At 44.4% G+C, this 19,667-nt stretch overlaps 1 protein-coding gene across 2 annotated transcripts in view; it reads left to right on the top strand.

Annotated features, from left to right (window-relative positions):
* LIN7A (lin-7 homolog A, crumbs cell polarity complex component) overlaps positions 13,194–19,667 on the top strand; it is a 50,172-nt gene continuing 43,698 nt past the window's right edge. The window contains exon 1 of one of the 2 annotated variants that reach the window (XM_021385266.1): positions 13,194–13,494. In XM_021385266.1, the coding sequence (XP_021240941.1) occupies positions 13,194–13,494 (301 nt within the window). The remainder of the gene's footprint in view (positions 13,495–19,667) is intronic. The other variant, XM_021385267.1, reaches the window with a different exon arrangement.

The raw sequence follows: 19,667 nt of genomic DNA, 5'->3' as shown, positions 1-19,667 counted from the left end.
TTTTGGATTCATTCAGTGTTTCTTGATGCCCAAACACCCATCAGAAAAAAAAAAAATAGCATGAGTAATCTACTGCATTCTATCTATTACAGTGATGCAGGCAGTCAAGATAACCAAGCCTCATTCTTGCAATCCACATAGAAATAAAGGACCAAGGCAAAGAAAATTCACCTCAAATCAGTTGTCTCCTTCCTTTGCTGGTGATGTGCCAGGGCTCTCTGCAGCAACACTCACTTGCAATTACTACCCTCAACCATCATGACACTACATTGCATTGCTGAATGATCAAAGATGGATCCTAACAGCCCTACAAGACAGAAGAACTGTGCTAGATCCAGATATTGCAGGAAAACTCAGAGACGCTTGATTGTGACCTCTGGGCCTAATACTGTCCAGTTCAAAGGAGAAAGCTGTTCATTATTTCTTAAATCTCTCACCATCTGTTCTCTAAAGCTTTAGAATATTTATATTCTGTACTTGTCTAAACAAGGCCAGCTTTGTGGCTGACTCATAATCCCACTCTCTAAAATTGATTTACTTACATGAGGAAAGTAGTCCTCATAATAATGGGGCTAGGAACCCTTTCCCCATTTACATTGCCTGTCTTTGTTTATGCTGTTCTACATGACTGAACCCAAGTCCTGATGAATGTGTTAATGCCTACAGTGTCTTGAGACTGCACTGGTAGAAATATTTAAATTATTGTTTCTAAAATGATAGAAACTTGACTTAAATGGGCTCAACCACAAACACTTTTGTGTGAACAAAGTAATCATTTTTCTCTTTTTTTTTCTCGTTGATGCCAAGGTAGAATATCTTCTAGTGCCAGTTACATTTTGCTTACAGGTTAGTAAAAAAATGAAGTAATCCTTTTAAAATGTCTAGCAGCTGGTGATGGAGGCCTCATTCAGGAGATTCTGAACATGCGCAGTTCAGCTTTGCCCTAGAGTACTGACCATCATTGTACTGAAATATTTACCGAGTCACCGACCGGCAAAACACATCTCTGCTTTTCCCATTCCCCTGGATTCCCTCAATTCTTCTGCTGTCCTTGTGATGTTGATGGTCTAATTTATTGTTAATACCACCAACCCTATAAACTAATGTATTCAATTGATAAATTATGTTAAAGAGTACTTGCTATGCTCAGTGTAAAGCCTGACTGTTCTTAGCTTGTCCACAATGCTGTTTTGTTGAGCTAGCCTGTAAAATAATGGCTGTTGTGTTGTCTTCAGCTGCACTCCATGTCATTTGTTATTTGCAGGGTAGCATAGGGGGAGTGCCTTTGAATAAGGCAAGTTTAAAGCCTGGGGCTTCTCTACAGAAGCGTTCCCCTACTCAACTTTCCAGGGAATTAGCACAGCTGAGTATCATGCAGCCCTGGATCCTAAAATAGCCTTCATGCCTCACTGAGGTTCATTTGGTGAGTGTACATGTACAGAGAGACTCTGTTCCTGTGCATATCACTGAAAGTGGTTTTAGACTTCATTTCTCAGGGGTTGAATGCCATAGAAACACAGCTAAAAAGCATTTTTCTGCACTTATTATTAACAAAGTCCCTTAGCAGGCCAGTCTCACAGCACAAAATCCATTTAAATACTCTATTGAATACAGCATAGTTGATTCATGGATGTAAATAGCCTTTAGCTTTTATCACAAATACTAACACAGGAATAAAGAATTGCAGTGCTGGGACCTGCGGTACATCAAACATGGTATTTTAACGGAAGTGAGGGGAGCAAGGAATAATAGCATGACTATCAAAGAGAGTGGGGGAGGAACTTAAGCCTTTACAGATTGTCTGCAGAGATACAATCTTATTATGTCAAGTTGACAGATCTGACAGAGCTAGACAGTTGATATTTACTGTTACAGAAAAACAGATTAAAAATTAACTTATATATACATATATATATAAGAAGCATTTGTTTTTAAGCTCACCGGTAATCGTCAGGTTTTCTGAGCCAAAGCCACTTTCCAAGCACTCAAATGTTTCAAATTTTGCACCTGTTTTACCAAAGGTTGTATCAAACCAAACACCCAGAGCGGCTATAAACCATGCTACTCCTCATCCTGAAAGGTGGCTCAGCAGAAATAGGAGAAGGCTAATAGCTCTCCTTCTGCCCGGGGGGAATCTCTTGTAGAGGGGGAGGCCCATCAGCACATCTGTTTTGCTCTGCGTGGCCTCAGGAAATGAAGTGGAACCTCATAGACCAAAGAGGCTATCACTGCTTCTTGGGCTTCTCAGCCAGGTCTCAGCTGAGGAGCCTCTGTGGTTTCTAGCTTTTCTTCTTGCTTCATTACCCCTGTAGGCTCTCTCAAATCCTTTATAACATTCTCTTTTAATTTAAGGACGTTCCTAATGAGAACCAAAAGCAAGGAGCCCCACAGCAGCTCAGCTCTGCCCCCTGCTGCAGATAGCCTTATGATATGACCACATGCTGACTACCATGATATAATAGACCAAGCCATTGCCTTCATTGCAGAGCTTGCTTGCAGCTGAACATTTTTGAATGTTGATGTCTCCAGCTTTCAGCATTGCAACAGCATTCAGTTTTACTGCAGAGAAACAGCTGTGGAGGTGGAAGGGGCCAATGTAGGCCCAAGTGGCCTGCATTTCCACAGGCTGTGGGTAGTGATGAGGTCCCACACTTCCTTCTACTAAAAGAAGGAAGGGTCTAACTTGCCATCAGACACCACTTTGTCAGACACCACTTTGTCATATAATACACAGACCAGCAGAGTCCCACCAAGTCTGCGGTCTCTTGCTACATGGCAGTGTTCCCCACAAGCACAGAGCACTGGCCTCCAGCCTGGCAGCACTCAGGAGGGCAGCCATCCGGCAGTAACAGAATCACAGAAATATAGAATCATTTGAGTTGGAAGGGACTCTTAGGGGTCATCTAGTCCAACTCCCCTGCAGTGAACATGAACATCCACAGCTAGATCAGGTTGCTCAGAGTCTGGTCCAGCCTGATCTTGAATGTCTCCAAGGATGGGGCATCCACATCTTGGGGCACTGTTCCAGTGCTTCACCAAATACTCTCTGTGGTGCTCTCTGCATTTTGTTGCTCGGGTTATTAATACTTGAAACTAGCACTGCCTCTAAATTATCAGCCCTGAAGGACGAACACCATGTTCTGGGAAAAGCCTCTCCTTTAACAGCTACACTGAGAAAATTTAAAGTGTAGGTAATGGAGGATGGTGTTGCAAGGTCTGGATATAATGGGGAAATCCTTCCAGCTCCATACTTTGTGGTTATAATCCCCGTATCAAAAGATGAATCTGAACAAAGATCCCAAATCCCCTGCTCTTCTGAAATTGTTATCTGTTCATAATAATAGTCCTTTCTCCTGAAAATACCCTGGAATACAGCCAGGTTCAGCAGTTTTACATAAAGACAGATCCTAAATCCTTCACAAGCTAGGAAAACAGACGCAGCTTGTCTTTTGCATGAGTACTAAGAACTCACAGGTATCTCTAGAGGGAAAAAAGAAAACAGACTTTAAATCTCTCACTGGCCCATCTGTGAGATAAAGAGTTTCCCTTCTTGCTGTCAGAGAACTCAAGCTCAAAATAGTCTCTTCAGTCTCACTTCAGGAGGAGAAAAAAATGAATGAACTGCAAAACTGAGACCTTTTGAGGACAGAGAGCAAAAGACAAAAATGACAAGTCTAGCAAATTCCCATCCCACAGCCTGCTGATAGCAGTGCCCTTCTCTCACTCTGTTCTTGCTTATTTAGTTTCTGGACTGTCATGTGTTCTGATGGAAATCCAGTGACATTATTTCAGTCATGCATAATCAGATAAAACCCTAGCTGCCCAAGCAGGTTTCACATAGAGCTCTGGAGAGTGCAACATAGAGAAAATCAACTTTATAAATTCCACTGGGTTCCTCAACATTTACTAGTTCAGTCTTGGTAAATTATAGACATTATACGGGGCTCATGCTCCACACTGGTTTATAACCCAGGATTCTAGGGGATGTTGGGGCATATTCCCCAGCTGGCACGACAGAAAAGCTGGCCTTAAGACAGCAGGGAGAGCTGACAGACTCAAATTTGTTTTTTCATTACCCAGATTCCCAAACATCTTCCCTCTTTCCCAGCACGAGATGTCATCAGGTGATAAAAGAGGAACTCCCATGACAATTGCAGGAATTGCAGTAATAGGCTACAGCTGGTCCAAGTGTATTCTATATGCACGTCACTGTATATGTGGTTTCATTCTGCCACATTTTCATTGCCACAGCTCCTCCAGTATTCACTGGCATATAGTAGATTAGGTCAGTGGGGTTATCTAGCAGTGCGGATCTTGGACAGCAAAACTAAAATTATTTCACCAAGGCAGATGAGTGAAATGCAAGAGTAACTGCAGGGAGGGTGTTGGGCAAGAACTAGATATTAAAGGCTTGCTTTCAGGGCATTAAATTTTCCACGTAAAGGAAAGGCGACTATAAAGCAGCAGTTCTGTATTTCGTTTGAATCCTTTAGAGGACTGTGAGGATTTGGTGCTGTACCTTTGCTGATTTTATTACCTGAGTTTACTTGCTTGGTGGCTGGATCAGCAGTAGACACAGGGCAGATCCTTAATGCATCTGGGGCAATTCAGTACATGAAATGCATATACTGGCCAGTGTAAAGATATAGGAGGGCACTGGACAAAATAAAGGGTTATTTAAGTCAAAGGACAAAGCTGGATTCAGCAAAAATAGGTGAAGCAGAATCAAACTAGGGCATGATTTCTCTCTCATAATTTTTCTTCCCTACTCTGCCACCACCTTCTCTGACAAAGCAGAAGGCCTTGGTTAGGGATACTTTCCTCAGGCAAACAGACCACGAGGTAAAGCCAAGACTATCCCTATGCCTGTGCTTGAATCCACTGCAGTTCCCCAACTCAAGAAACACTCATTGACTCAGGAGTGATTACCCTGTTTCATATGTCTCTGCACAGGTAGTGTGTGTAATCTAGCCCCACAGTAGATCACAATAGAAAGGCATTACTGGAAAGATGCTGAAGAAGTTTGAGAATCATTGGTGCAGGAGTGTGTTAATGGGTGAGACACAGGCCGGGTGCAGCCTGGGGTTCCCTCATAGAAATTATCACATCAGGAACAAGCTAGCAACTTTATAGTGGTCACCATGATCACAGCCACTATCTCCAAGGACTTCCAGTAGAGCACAAGTAACTATACTTCCATAAGGGAATTTGCCTGACTAGGCAAAGATATGCAACAAAAAGTGGCTTCCTGTGCCAACATGGGAGATAGCACCACAGAACAGAGCTTCAGCAAGAGCAGGAAGAACTCCCTGTGCTAACAGGCTCACTGCAGTCACTAATGGTTCTGACTGTCATTGCAGAAACTAACACAGTCTTGGAGAAAAACTGGAGGCTAGCTGTTGCTTGATGGTAGCTGCTAATGGGGCTGGAGTGCTGCTTCAGGGACTGCTGTTCATCATCAGTGGCCGGGAGAAAGCAGGTCACAAGACCCCTGTGACCTGGTGATAATCCCTGCAGTTAATCCCAGCAGCATCTTTCTATTTAAAGAAAATGTTAGATATAAACTGTTGACAGCGCTGCAGTCATTAGCATGGAAAAATTGAGAATTTGTTCTCTGTCCTGGAAAGAAACATGGGTCAACTTGAAGGCAAATTTGATGGCTCTAAATGTGAACGAAGAGCAAATTTACCAGAATGGTGTCATCTGAGGGCTCTGAGCAGATGGACAACAGCATGTGTTGGAAAATGCTGTTCCTATAGCGCCAAGAGGAAATGTTCCTCTGAATATTAAAAATAAGTTATTCAGAAATCAGTGAGGATCCTTTAATCTGTACATTTCATGTTTCCTTGAAGGCCTTCCATGAAGAAAATACTGTATATGCCATTTAATTAGATTCTGAACTGACTCAGCCCCATGTTCTCACAAATTAACCACACTGAAGCAAGAAAGTTTACCATGAGAGCAGGGATAGGGATGAGAGCAGAGAGTATTCCCAGATGCTTGCAGGATTATTCTTGCAGACTCTCAGGAAGCAGGACTTCAAACTGCCCGTAGAAAAAGAATTTCACTAAAATACTGGGACTTCAAACAGACATATCAGCATCTGTACACATCTAAAACCCACACAGATCCTGAAGCTGGTTTTCCCACTGGGATACACAAGTAAACAAAATAACTTAGCAAGTGAGCATGACGATGTTGCACTGACCAGATGCAATTTAATTGTTCGTCATGCCACACAGATCAGCCTTGAAATGATGTTGATTTGAGATGTGGAGAAAAGCACTAAACTGCTTCTTAGACCAAGACAGTTTAATCATACTTCCTTCCCCTTGGCTCTCACTCCTTCTGAAAACAAGGTATTATTCCCAATGACAATCATAAGAAGCTCTCATATTCAGGTCTACAGCAGTGCTTAAATACCATCTCTTCCGTGCATGTCACTAAAAAAAGCAGGGCAAAGCTCCAGTACAATCATAATCTGCCTCCTGAAAGCTAAAATCATCTTTCTTCTTTTCGATAGAAAGCAGGCCTAAAACAGAAATACTGCTGGGTTTCATTTCAGTCACAACACTTTCTCCAAGTGGTGAGGTTTTTGTTCTACACTGGTTTGTGTAGAACAAACCAGTTCTCTGAGTTTAAAGCTCAGGGGAACAAACCTGGTTTTCTGTATAGTTTCATTATCTAATCGATGATTTCAGATACTACTTAACTTGAACCTCATATGTCTAAACACATCAGCTTTGCTTTTCTTAACTTTCCAATTAAAATTTGAAAATGCGCTCTGGATTCCAAAAAGGCTTTTCAATCATATTTTAATTTTTAGGGCTCAAAAAGACACTTACAGAGTATACTAAAATCAGAGTTAATTACAGTAACTCCTTGCAATCAGTGTCCCACCCATTTTCAGATGCATCTCATAATGTCTCTGATTTCACCTGATAATGAACACAGGGCCAACAGCTTCAGTGAACAGAAGGTTGATAGCCAGCGTTTAACTGCTGCACTGTTCACATCCCCAAATTAATTAGTCACAACAATTTTATAGAATTGTGGTTGACAGTGCTCCGCTCCATAGTCACGTCATATTAATTGGCCACTGATCATTCTAGAACAATTTAAAATGTTATGTTCTGCTGATTTAGCATCCTTTAAAGGTACGATTGTCTATTTCATCACCACATATTCTTTCTCTATCTTCATAATGTGTAGAAATCTTTTGATATAAACACTGAGAAACCTGGTTGAGTATAATCAATAAATATGTTCCTTCAAAGAGGTGTATTTTTTTTCTCCTTTTTTTTCACTCAGAGGTTCTTCTAAAATAAATCACATTGTTTCAAAAATTCAATCCACAATATGCATTAATAGACTAGACAAAGAAGGTAGGTAGATAATGCTTTTGTTCAGTTATTCAAATAACCAAAAACACCAGTTACAACCTGTGTTAATTCAGCTGTTAAGGGTATGCAGAGACTACAGGCATGGTGCTTGCAGACAAAGCCTGAACTGACACTGAACCAGCTAACTGAAGATGCCTGTGGCCTCATAGAGGGCAATTTACACTCTTCTCAAAGGGCCTCAGTACAAACTTCATGTAGAGACCTAATCCTTAAAGCAGTCACAATAAGTCATGGTAACAAAGGGAGCCAGAATCAAATCTCAGCTATCAAGGATATCCAAAGGTGATCAAGGATTAAAAGTCTGATTTGCAGATGCTTTTAAACTGCTCCTAAGACTAAAAGAAGGGGTGGGCCCTGCACAACAGGCTTGTTCTTCTTAGCTTTCGAAGCAGTTATTTTCAGAGTAGACAGACTTATAGGCTGCTACAGACTACACACTGAAATTCACTGGACTGAGGAGTAGACCCTCCACCTGAATTTCAGTGGGGTCCAAGCAGAAGCATTCAGCAAAGGTTGATCCTTTTCTCCCTGTAGGCAACTGGAGTTGAGTCTTAAGCAAAACAAAAAAAAATAATAATTAAAAAGAGTATGTTTAAAGACCAGATTGGTCTCAGTGTTTGGGAAAACAGCAATCAAGTTATCTAGAAAGTGTAATCCATGAAATGATATTAGAATGAATATGTGAGTAACGCATATAATTCTCAGAAAGCACTAAGTGATATTTCTTATGGGAAATTGATGCAATTCTTTGCCCAATAAACAAACTGCTGTTAAACCATTAGATGACTCAAATAGCAAGTTCTGCCATGGAAACTGCTTGAAAATAACTAATGGGTTTTAAAAAAGGAAGGATTCTTTTCCCCCATAAAGGCAAAATGACACTCAAAAAGCAAATCTGAATGATGAAAAAGATCCTCAGTCTTTTGAGAACTCACAACACCACTGAAATCTCTGCTTTTAGTTGCACTGAAGTGCAAGGTACAAGTGAAACTACTGGTCAGCACAAAAAAAGAGAAAAGCATGAATGCATGTTGTGAATCAATCCTAAGGTGTGATTTATAATCTTGAAAGCTCATTGTACCTAGAATCTTCACTGAAATAACCTGGAGTTTCATGCAATATCCAAACACAATTGAACTATGTTTAAAGTAGAAACGCCTGATAACAGCTGATCATAGAATCATAGAATCACAGAATCATAGAATCATAGAATGGCTTGGGTTGGAAGGGACCTCAAGTATCATCAAATTCCAACCACACCACCACAGACAGGGCTGCCAGTCACTAAATCAAGTACTAGATCAGGTTGCCCAGGGGCCCATCCAACCTGGCCTTGAACACTTCCAGGGACAGGGTATCCACAACTTCTCTGGGCAACCTGTACCAGCACCTCACCACTATCTCAGTAAAAAACTTCCCCATGACATCTAATCTAAACCTCCCTTCCTTCAGTTTAAAACCATTCCTCCTTGTCCTATCACTATCTACCCGTGTAAAAAGTTGATTTCCCTCATGTTTATAAACTCATTTTAAACACTGGTAGGCCACAATGCAGCCTTCTCTTTTTCAGGCTGAACAAGCCCAGTTCCTCCAGCCTATCTTCTTAGGAGAGGTGCTCCAGCCCTTGGATCATCTCCGTGGCCTTCCTCTGGACATTCTCCAAAAAATCCACATCTTTCCTGTGTTGGGAGCCCCAGACCTGGATGCAGCACTCCAGCTGGGGCCTCACAAGGGCAGAATAGAGGGGGACAATTAGCTCCCTCGCCCTGTTGGCCACCCCTCTTCTGATGGAACCTAGGATACCACTGGCCTTCTGGGCTGCAAGCGCGAATACATCCTGCAAATACAATGTGCAGCATTCCTCAGTACCATCAAGTTGATACTAGTGGTGAAATATAACAGAAAGGGGCATAATCAAAATAAAACTATACCATATAATAGAAATAATCTATTTTGTAGCCTCTAGTGAAATAAAGCAGATGCTCAACAAAATTTTTTATGCAAACCTGGATATGAAGAGTCCTACAGCAAACTGAAATTTCATAGGAAAGGTAGATAGCAACCCAAATGTAAGTACCCAGGGTGAAATTCAGTCATGACAAGACATTTATTTCAAAGATTAACATCCAGAACTTGGCTAAAAGGCATAATACAATGCAGTGTAACCCAAACACAGATTTAACTATGCCAGTGTGTGTGGTACAGCCTCTTGCCACAAACCTCTGTTGCCATCAGAAACAGGGCTTCCACCTCTGTTAAAGTTGGCTCTGGCACTGAAGTGAAAAGCTCCGCTTACTGCAGTATTCCAGTTATGAGGCAGCATCTCAGTTCCCGTGAATTAACTATCCCATGCCAAGCTTAGGACAGGTGGAGATGTGCTACTCAGGCAGCCAGTGAGCACATTCAGAGCTGCGCTGTTTATTTTTCCATGTTCCATTCCACTGTGCTGTGGAGAAACAATACTCAGGCCCTTGAAGCGCCAATTCATGAGGGAAGCCAAAGGGTGATACAAGTCATGAGAGTAATAGATCACAATCATTATCTCATCTAACCTCCTGAATGCCTTGGCTATTCTATTTTTCTGCAGTTAAATCAAAGCAAGCCTTTTCGAAAGACCTCTAATTTTTGTTAAGATTACAAGCAACAGTGAGTAATTGGTCCCTATGTTATCCTTACTGCTGGAGTAGTATATCTTACTTAAGGTTGAATATTGAAACTTCCAGCCATGGGGCCACCTTATGTTGTAAGATAATAAATTTTAAGGCTATAAATCCCTCCACCATTAAGCCTCTTCCATATACATAGACTATACAGAGTGACTTAGCTCCTTCTTACCCTTTTCTTTGATAAGCTTTGACTGAGTTCCTTAAACCATATGTCAAAGCTGATTTTCCACCTTGAACGGCAAACACCAGATCTCAGACTCCAGTAAGTTGCTTTACCAACACAAGGTGCGGAGTGAAGGTCATTGCGCTAGTTCTGAGTGACATTTCTCTTCTGTATGTTCAAGGATCACATGAACGATTTTGGCAACACCTCACAAATAACTCAACACTGAGGCTGCCACATAAGAACACCCCTTCCCAGAACAAACTCCAGTCTTGCAAGTATCCATTGCATTCTTCATCACTTGCTTGCAGCAGCATTAAAACACACTACTTTGGGGATGTAACAATTTAGCACAATTATTCAGATAATTCTTACCATTAATTTGGACAGTTTATTACAGTAGAATAATTCTGACTGAAAAGGACTTTGAGGATATCCAGTCCAACCTCTTGCTTAAGGCAGGGCTAACTTCACAGCAAAAGCAGGTTGCCAAGATCTTCACCCAGTCAGGTTGGAAAATCTCAAAGGACAGAGATTCCTTGATTCATGGACAACTTATTTCAAGATTTACCCACTTCCAATGTGGTGTTTTAATATAACTTGTGTCATCTCAAAGCATGGCCACCAAAGCCTCTATATCCACATTTTAGATCTTAGAATAAAATACTACACTGACAGAGTAAGTCTGCAGGCATCCTATTAGAAATAGTCTTGTTCATTGGCATCTGACCACTGACTACATTTGAAGACCTGTCAGTAAGCCTGTTTCTAGTTTGCATGCTCTAAGTTCTGTTAATTCAATCTTGTTTCCTTGGTTCAGTAAACATCACATGATATTGAATTAAAATTTCCAGTGCAGCCCAATGAATCAGCAAGCAGGCTGGGAGGCAGACCAGTGCCTTCCACCTAAAAACATCCACCTTCAGGAAGGTGGGGCTGACTGGCACTACTGCTCTTGCTGACTTTCGCTGTTACTCCAATACTTCTAGGAACAGATGCTGGAAAGCAAGAGCCACTTCACAGCTTCCCGCTTCATTCCAACCCCGTTCTCCAGTTAGGGAATTCTGCTGGACAGCCTCTGAAATCTTCCCTGTGCAGTTGCTTTAAGTATTCCTGGGCTAGTTCTTTGACGTGCTTGAGCATTAACTGTGCAGCTATGCTGATTAGGAAATGTTTAATTTCAGCAAATGCTGCTTTTCATCTTTCTTGAGTGCGCATAATACTCCCATTCAAGTCTCTCATCTGAGTGCCAATTAGCCCCTGTGGCAGAGCACATGAAATCTGACCAGGGGTAGATAAAAAAGGATAAAGTCGGAAAAAGCTTATTGCTTTCCACAGGCACCCGCTCAAGCACGAACACTGAATTAGCTAAACTTGTATATTTCTAAAAGGCAACATATTTGGCATTAACATTACACAGATATTAATAGAAAAGTTACTGTTATAGCTGCATTTTGCTTCAAGAAGTCTGTTCACAACATGGCAGTTTAAAAGAGCAAGCCTGAGGGCTAAGATGTTCTCTATGAAAAACAACTAATTAACTTGCCACCTTGCTTTTAATATTATTTAATCATAGTTTTATACATGTAGTAGATTTTTTTAAAGCGTCAGAACAGTTTGAGTATTGTCACATTAGGTTGTTATGGCTTCAAACGAGAACTTCTTCCATGCTGAGGATGGTGAATCCAGTGCGCAGCAATGTGACTGCGTAAGAGGCACTGTTGCACTTTATGTCGATCCAGCTGCTCCGCAAGTACATAAAATCTACATAATAAAAATCCTCACATTAATTTTGATGTTAAAAACTGACTGTTTGCCAGGAACTGGTTTCTTGACTTCAGTATTTTAGCTAAACAAAACAGATTTCTTGTCAAGAAATCTGAATGGGCTACTGTTTATTGTTTACTAGTCAGAGAAACTTGTGCTGATTTGAGTTGAGCAAAAGAAGTGGGTGGCTCATATTTATTATTGAAATTTTGCTGATTTTAATATTGCCAAATGTATTTTTAATCTCCTAAAACTTTTAATGACAACATTTCCAGAGCTTCCCTAATTACCTCTACTACTGCTTAGATACCCTGGCAATTACAGCTGTCCTCTGTGTTTTGCCAGCTCCCCAGTGAAAGAGAAGAGCGCTACTTTCCCCTTCGGATTAAAGTTTTCCCAGTTTTGGCGTTTCTTGGGCAAGCGCAACAATGCAGGTACTACACAGGATGGCAAAGGGGGCTCAGTTCTTCACTGTCATCTCTCTGCACACTTGCCCACAGTGGAAGGCAGCACAACTGCACCTCCCTTTCTGGAGAGGCAGCAGAACGGGTCCCCTTGTGCTCCGGGCTAAGGTCGGGGATGCACGACCAGCACAACCAGCCGGCTGCTGCCCAGCCCTGCGCAGCTCCAGTGCTAAGCTCAGCTTCAAGCCAGCTCGCTGCAGGTGCTCTCAGGCCTGAACAGACTGGGCACATCCACCCGCGCGAGGTGACCACGACGCACCCATGCCATGATCGATCTCTCCCTCCCTGCCCCGGTGAGGATTCAACCCCGCGCTGTGGAACTGTGTTGGATGCGTTCTGTGAGAGCGTGCAGCATCCCGAGGACGGCCCGGAACACGCCGCAGCCAGACACGGCTCAGGGCTGAAGACGGGGCTGACAACCGGGTCCGTTCAAACGGCGGCTTGGGGACGCGCCGGTGCAGCGCGGCCTTGCGACGGGCTCCGCTGCCGCCTCTCTCGGCAGCTCCCGGCCGCGCTCCCGCAGGCGGCGCTGCGGCGCTCTCCGCCCTCGCGCTCTCCCTCAGCTGCGGCACCCCCGGGCGGCGGGGCCACAGACGGACCGCCCCTCGCCCGCCGCCCCCGGCCCCAGAAAGCCACAGCCGTCGCCCGTCCCTCCGGGTTTGCGGGCTCCGGGACTCCGCTGTGAGGCGAGCGCGGCGGCCTCCCGCCAGCCCGGGCCCGCACCGCAGCGATGCCGGCAGCCCGAGCCGGGCCCCGCCGGGCCGCCCTGCGCACGCTGCACCGCGGCGCCCCGTCCACGCTGAGCCGCCCTCCGCTGGGCGCCCTCTCCGCCCCGCTCGCCTCCTCCTCCTCCTTCTCCTCCTCCTCCTCCCACGGAGCCACCCTCCTCCTCCGCCCCCTCTCCCGGCCAGCCTCCTCCCCGCCCTTCCCCTCGCTCCACGCCGGTGCCGGAGCCGCGCGTCACTCGGGCTCCAGCCCCGCCGCAGACATGGCGACGCTGACCGCGGTCCAGCCGCTCACGCTGGACAGAGGTAAGCGCGGCGGCTGCCGCCCCCCGGCCCGGCCCGGCTCGAGGGAGCGGCGCGGGGCTCCGTGCGAGGCGGGCGGCGGGCGCTGCCGTGGCGGGCGGCCCGCCCGACCCGCGGCGTAAGGGCTGGGGGCGGCGGGTGGGCAGGAGCCGCCCGCGGGGCTCCGGAGCGAGGAGAGGGAAGGAAAGTTTGTCTGGTGGCGGGGAGCGGCCGCGCGGCCGGGGGACGCGGGGCAGGGCTGCACCGCGCGGGCTGGGGCTGCGCGCAGGTTCCCCGCGGCCGTGCGCCCGGCTGCCCCCTTCTCGCTGCTGCGGGAGAGCCGCGGTCGCGGCGCGGTGCGGCCCCGCACCTGTCCGACGGCGGCCCCGCACGTGGGGCGGGCGGAGCGGGCGCCCGGGGACCGGGTGCGTGTGTTAGCGGAACGCAGCGTTTGGGGTCGGTGCGAGAGTGCTGTGTCTGTGCGGTGGTGGTAATGGTGTTACTCTGTGTGATCATACTCTGCCCGGGAGCTGCGTGTGCCTGAAGGCGGCCGCTCGGTCCGCGGAGAGAGAGCAGTTGATGTTTTGCTAGCTTTGAGTTTGTGTCAGCAGCCTGACCGAGGTAATGAAAAGCGGTGCTGAAATCATGAACTTTTGTTTAAATTCAGGTTTTGCCTCCGGGCTGTGAAAATTGGACGACTCCCTCGCGATGCATTTGCACCGCTTGTAAGGCCAAGCAGAAATGCTGTTTGGTTTCTGTGGTCACAGAGGAGAGGGACTTAACCTGATATCTGATTTGTTTTGCTTCTGTGGGTCTGCGAGTTAAAGAGGTCACACAGCTCCCAAAACAGTTTCTTGAGTTGCAGATGCATCTTTCTTCTTAACTTCCATCAAGGAGCTCTGAGAGGCTCTGAACATGTATAAATCTTGTACTCTTGGAAGCATGATTTAGGCCAGTGCCACTTTTCCTTTAACATATTCTTTCTAGAGGATTAAGGCAGGCTTTCAAAGCAAGATAGAGAGCATCTTCCTATAAATCCTATGCAAAAGAAGCCTGATGAACCCAGTTTCAAGGTAAGAAAGATAGTGCAGGCACCTTTACTGGAACCTGACTGACAGCAAACTAGTCTCCAGAGTTTCACAGAATCACGGAAGATCCCAAGTTGGAAGAGATCTGCAGGGATCATCGAGCCCAACTCCTGGCTCCACACAAAACCACCCAAAATCAAACCCTATGTCTGAGAGTGTTGTCCAAACGCTCCTTGAACTCAGCTCGGTGCCATGACCCCTGCCCTGGGGAGCCTGTTCCAGTCCCTGACCAGCCGCTGGTGAAGAACCTTTTCCTAATCTACTCTAGGTACAGTTCGCTGGATAGCTGTAATTTCAACATTTGTAGAAAAGGAGAGTCTAAAATTATTCTTACTGAAATATAAAAGTGCTGACATGCACTTGAAATTAAACTGTTCAGAAATCCACTGTGTAATCTACAGTTTCACCCTAATACTGTTTTCAGTAAGCAGGACAAATCTATTTCCTGGCAAAGAGCTGAACAGATGGCAATCCATTAGCAAACCTGGCTTTTCTAAGGAAAGTATTACTATTTCAGAATTACACATTCCTTTTCATCACTAACAGTGCTTTAAAAAATCTACGATACACAAAAATGCAAATTAGTCCCAATTTAAATGTAAACATCTGTTGTCGGTGTCCAGAATATGCCTAAACATTTGGCAGGGGTGCCAGCTTTATGGACTCTCTGGTTGTCAGCCAGGGCTGACAGTAGTGTGAGGAGGCGCAACATCACGGAGCAATAGGATGTGAGGTGCAGAAGGGAACTACGGGTGAGAAGAAATAGATTTAAATGCAGCACCTGGCCTGCAGAAGGCCATTTCGTCAGCAAGATACACTTCATCACCAGTAACAGGTTGTTGCTACATCGGCTGGAGAGGGTGGGCTGACGCTCCAGGAGCGACCCAAGCCCAGTGCTCCCAGGTACTTCCTCTGTAGTCTTTCTCTCACAGTCGAGGAGGAAGGAAAGTGCAATGCAGTGTGATTTTCCACATTTCAGTTGCTTTTATTAAAGCAGACGTGGCTATGTTTACTGTCACTGTGCTTTGCGCAGCTCTGCTGTGATGCAGGCCCAGCCCAGGCAAGGGTTGTAGCCTTGTGTCCACTTGGCCGTGCCCCACAGAGAGCTACATGCAGCAGGAAAATAGAAAGCATTGCACGAGAGGCAGCACCCATTACTGTGCATTGTATAGGGAATGGCTGCTTCATCTCTGGCTAGGAAATATTTGCTTTTTCCCCCACTGAGGAGTCGAGAAATAGTAAAACTTCATGTAGATGCATACATCAGAAATCTGAGTTAGGCCCCGACATTGTCTTCTCCCAGACAAAACCTGCGTGGTGTGTTCAGTACGGGGACGGGAGCTTTCGTTGTGCCTGACATAAGTGGAATTCAGAATCGTGTGGTAAAATGAATTACCATTTAAAGGTGAAGGGCATGTTGTGTGTGAATGATTGAAAGCCAATTACATTCTGGAAGATTACTTCAGTCCAAAGCACAGGAATTAATTTCCTTAATTCCTGTCATCATGTGCCTTTCTACCTGCACAAATGTGTGCAAGTTCCATTAGGGCTTTTTAATATGTGGAACAAGTTCACAAAATAATGGAAATTTTAATCACTTACAATTTAATCTCCAAGGCTTTCGCCTGACCTTTGTGTGGTGCTCTGTTGGGAGGAGGGGAAGGAATCAGCAGGCGCTTCAGTATGGAGATGTGAAGCACTGGAGCTGAGGGGATACAGCTCTGGGCTGAGCTGCATGTGCCCATGGTTGGGAGTTTTTTGAGGGGCAGAGCCTGTCTGCCGGGTGTTTTCAAGCAGCTCTGTCAGTCTCTTACAGAAAAAAGTGTACCTTCCTGTCTCTATTGCCTATGTCTTGCATGCTGAATGGGTGGCACTCTGTCAGTAATCCCCAGAGCCCATCAGACCTCAGTGTGGGAATGTTTTAGGCCAATTCAGGGATGATGCCAGAAACTTTGAAAGCTGTGCGTGTTCCGTGTTGAGATGAAAAGTTACAATGCTATGTTTCATAAAATGACAAAGTAAGGTTGGATTTTGTTTTTCATTTTATTTTCAAGGTTATGGAATTTAAATATGCTTCTAGTTTAATTTGCCTGTTTGGACTCCAAATCAAAGTGGAATGTTTAAAAATGCCCATGCTATTTTTTTTACCTTTGCATGCCACTTTTACTGTCATACCTTGTGCTTTGTTCTCAGCACTGGTGCAGCAGCACTGCCTCTGCGTCTCCTCACAGTGCCCTCTGTGTGCCACAGCCCTGCCGTGACCAGCAGTGGCCACCTTCCCCTTCATCAGACAGAGCTCGCATCTCCCTGGTGGCCATGTTCTGTTGCTATGCTCTCCCCAAAGCCCAGTGCAGCTACAGGGAGCTCCTGGTGGATGTGAGGCATTCAGTGGGTTAGCCTTAGCGCAGTCTGATCGAAGCATTTTCTGCAAATAACACTGTGCTCCAAGGTATATGATGGAAGGGAATATCTTTCTGTGCTTCCCTTGGCGCTCATTTTAGGAGTGGTTTTATGGAGGCCTACAGTTTGGAGCAGGCATCTTGCTAGCTAGGCATAGTGTGAGTTCCGCTTTATCTGAACTTTCTCTGTTTTGCTAGTCTGGCAGAAGTTTTCATCAGGCTTGTTTTACATAAAGTTTTACTTGTGCACTCTCTTCCAAGATGAAAATCTGCTCTGAGAGAAAACTGGCCATTTATTTACTCAGATTGGTGCAAAACTTCAGTCACTCTTCCTTGCTCCCAGCCATGAAAATGGCAGCTTTAAAAGAGCACTTGTCAAAACTTCTTGCTTTTGAAGATTCTGTACAATTAGGCTGTACAAAGACTATTGCATGATTAAGTGCGAAGAAATGTTTCTCATTTGAAGGAGAGCTTTCAACTATCTTTTATTAATAATCCATGTCCTCTTACGTTTTTCTTTATATAGTTACTATTCATGCATACCACTGGTGGTTTCAATTCTTCATGTGATTGAGGATAAAAGAAGAAATTTGAATAGACTGAATATACAGCGCTGATATTTTAATCTCTGTGAAGTCTCACGACAAGGTCATAGCTATTGGCTGTTGACAACCAAATTTCTCCTCACTTTCAATTATATCCTAGGCAACTGGAAAGACTTCTTGCTCTTGAGCTGTAACACGCAGCTAATCTCTGTTGGTTTTTTAAGAATTCAAATAAGTGTTTTTTTAGTGGAGAGGATATCCCATAACTTTCTGAAAATACTTAGTAAAGCACCATGCTCAGTGTCAATAAATAGGGATTTGAATCAATTCAGAATTTGAATTGATGGCTATCTGCCACCAGCTGATAGTAGAGGTAGATGTATTCTATGAAATGTGACCAGATGACGTTTGACCGTTCCTATGCATTATTGCTTGCTAGAGGGCTCTTCCTTCTTTCCTTCTCTTATCTTCTTTTTTTTCTTTTCATTCTCATAACCTATATACATGGGGATTTTTTCCCCATCAGTGCTTGTGTATTTATATACAATGGAAACTGAATATAAGTTGCTGGATATTGTCTTTGGAAAAAAATGTATAATGTACTCGTCAGTAAGATGAAGTCAGAGTCATAAAGTGTGAAATATACTCCTTGACAGAGGTGCAGCATAAGGCCAGCTATCTTTTACGGTGCGGTTAAGCCCTTCAAAACAGTGTTAAGTGGTTATGCTGCTCCCTGCATGGCTTTCAACAAAGTGTTTCCATCTGTCAGAGAGATTTCTTGTACTGCTCTGCAGCCTGGCATGTTAAAGGAGAAAAACACTTCTGTAAGTGCCATGTACTTTAAGTCTAACGTTCCTCTATTTGGTATGCCAGCTGATGACGTATAAATAATCAAATTCATTCTTCCGAGGTTAAAAAAAGGCCTGCTGTTTGTAGAAACGGAGAGAACTGACAATTCTGGAGTCAGTCTGAAATGTGTTTTTTTGTTTTCCATAAATGTGCCAACATAGATTTGATTTTTTTTCCATGTATTTATATGAAGAGATGGATTAAGGTAAGCAGGTAATAAGGGTGTTTTTGGAGATCCATGCAGTTTGAGAGTTTTTGAGCCACATGTTCAGTGTAGTTGCGTCTCCTGGAGCTCTACAGCAAAAATATGAGAACTCCCAACCTGAATGTTATCTTTAATAACATATTTTTGAAAAGTTAAATGCACAAGTATGACTTGGATGCCTCAGGTAGCAGAAGGCCGGCCTGGTAGAGCTGACGGGATGTGCTGCTGCACGAGCTCTGTGTCACGAGGCTGGGCACCAAGGAGAGGGCCCTGTCCTCAGGCCTGAGGCAGCTCCTGATGATGGGACATTGAAACTGAGCTTTGTCACAACATGTGGGAGTGAATGAAAGGTTCATTGCATCATCTTCAGCATGTACCAGGCACGGAAGGCTTCTGGTGCTGCCTTCCTTCAGAGAGCTGCGAGAGTGGCTCGTGCCATACAGATGCATGGAAACATCTTCCAAAAACTAGTGGCGTTTTTAACACTGTCACTTTTGTGGAGTGTAGAGGGGGAATGTCTGACATTTCCAATTGTGTTTACTTCAGAAACGCATAACTGGTCAGTAGCTGTGTTGAGAGTCAGGAAAGGTTGGTGAGAGACACCTCTGATCCCCTCCTGCAGAGGGCCCTTGTGTTACTCCTGGTCTGTCAGGCTGAAAAATTCCATGGAGTTGGTAGCAATGAAACAATCCTTGTAGCCTACCTGAATTTGTCCTCTGTAGAACAAAGTGATAAACGGAACTTGCATGTGTATGTTCTGCATCTCGTTCTTCAAATGGGGCTTTCTGCTGAAGCTTGGTGGCATGGATGGAGTCCGTGACAAGCTCCGGAGCGGGTGAGGGAATGACCATTTGCAACAAGTTGAGAGATAAGAGCACTAATGATCAGAAAGCACAAGGGGTGCTATTTTGATGTAATCTAATTTATTTCACAAGATGCATTTTTGACATTTAAAAAATAATACTAACATGCTGTAGACTGTACATATGTGTACAAACCCAAGCATTTTCAAAGTTAATCTAAGTTCCTTTGTGATATTTGCTGGAGATTCACCCTTGGAATGAGAAATATTCACCAGCTGATTCTCTATTCAGACGAGCAGATTTGATTC

The sequence above is a fragment of the Numida meleagris genome, chromosome 1 (genome assembly GCF_002078875.1).
Source record: "Numida meleagris isolate 19003 breed g44 Domestic line chromosome 1, NumMel1.0, whole genome shotgun sequence".
In the NCBI taxonomy this organism is placed as follows: Eukaryota; Metazoa; Chordata; class Aves; order Galliformes; family Numididae; genus Numida; species Numida meleagris.
Note: the sequence above shows the minus strand (reverse complement) of the source record. Positions and strands in the feature narration are given on the sequence as shown.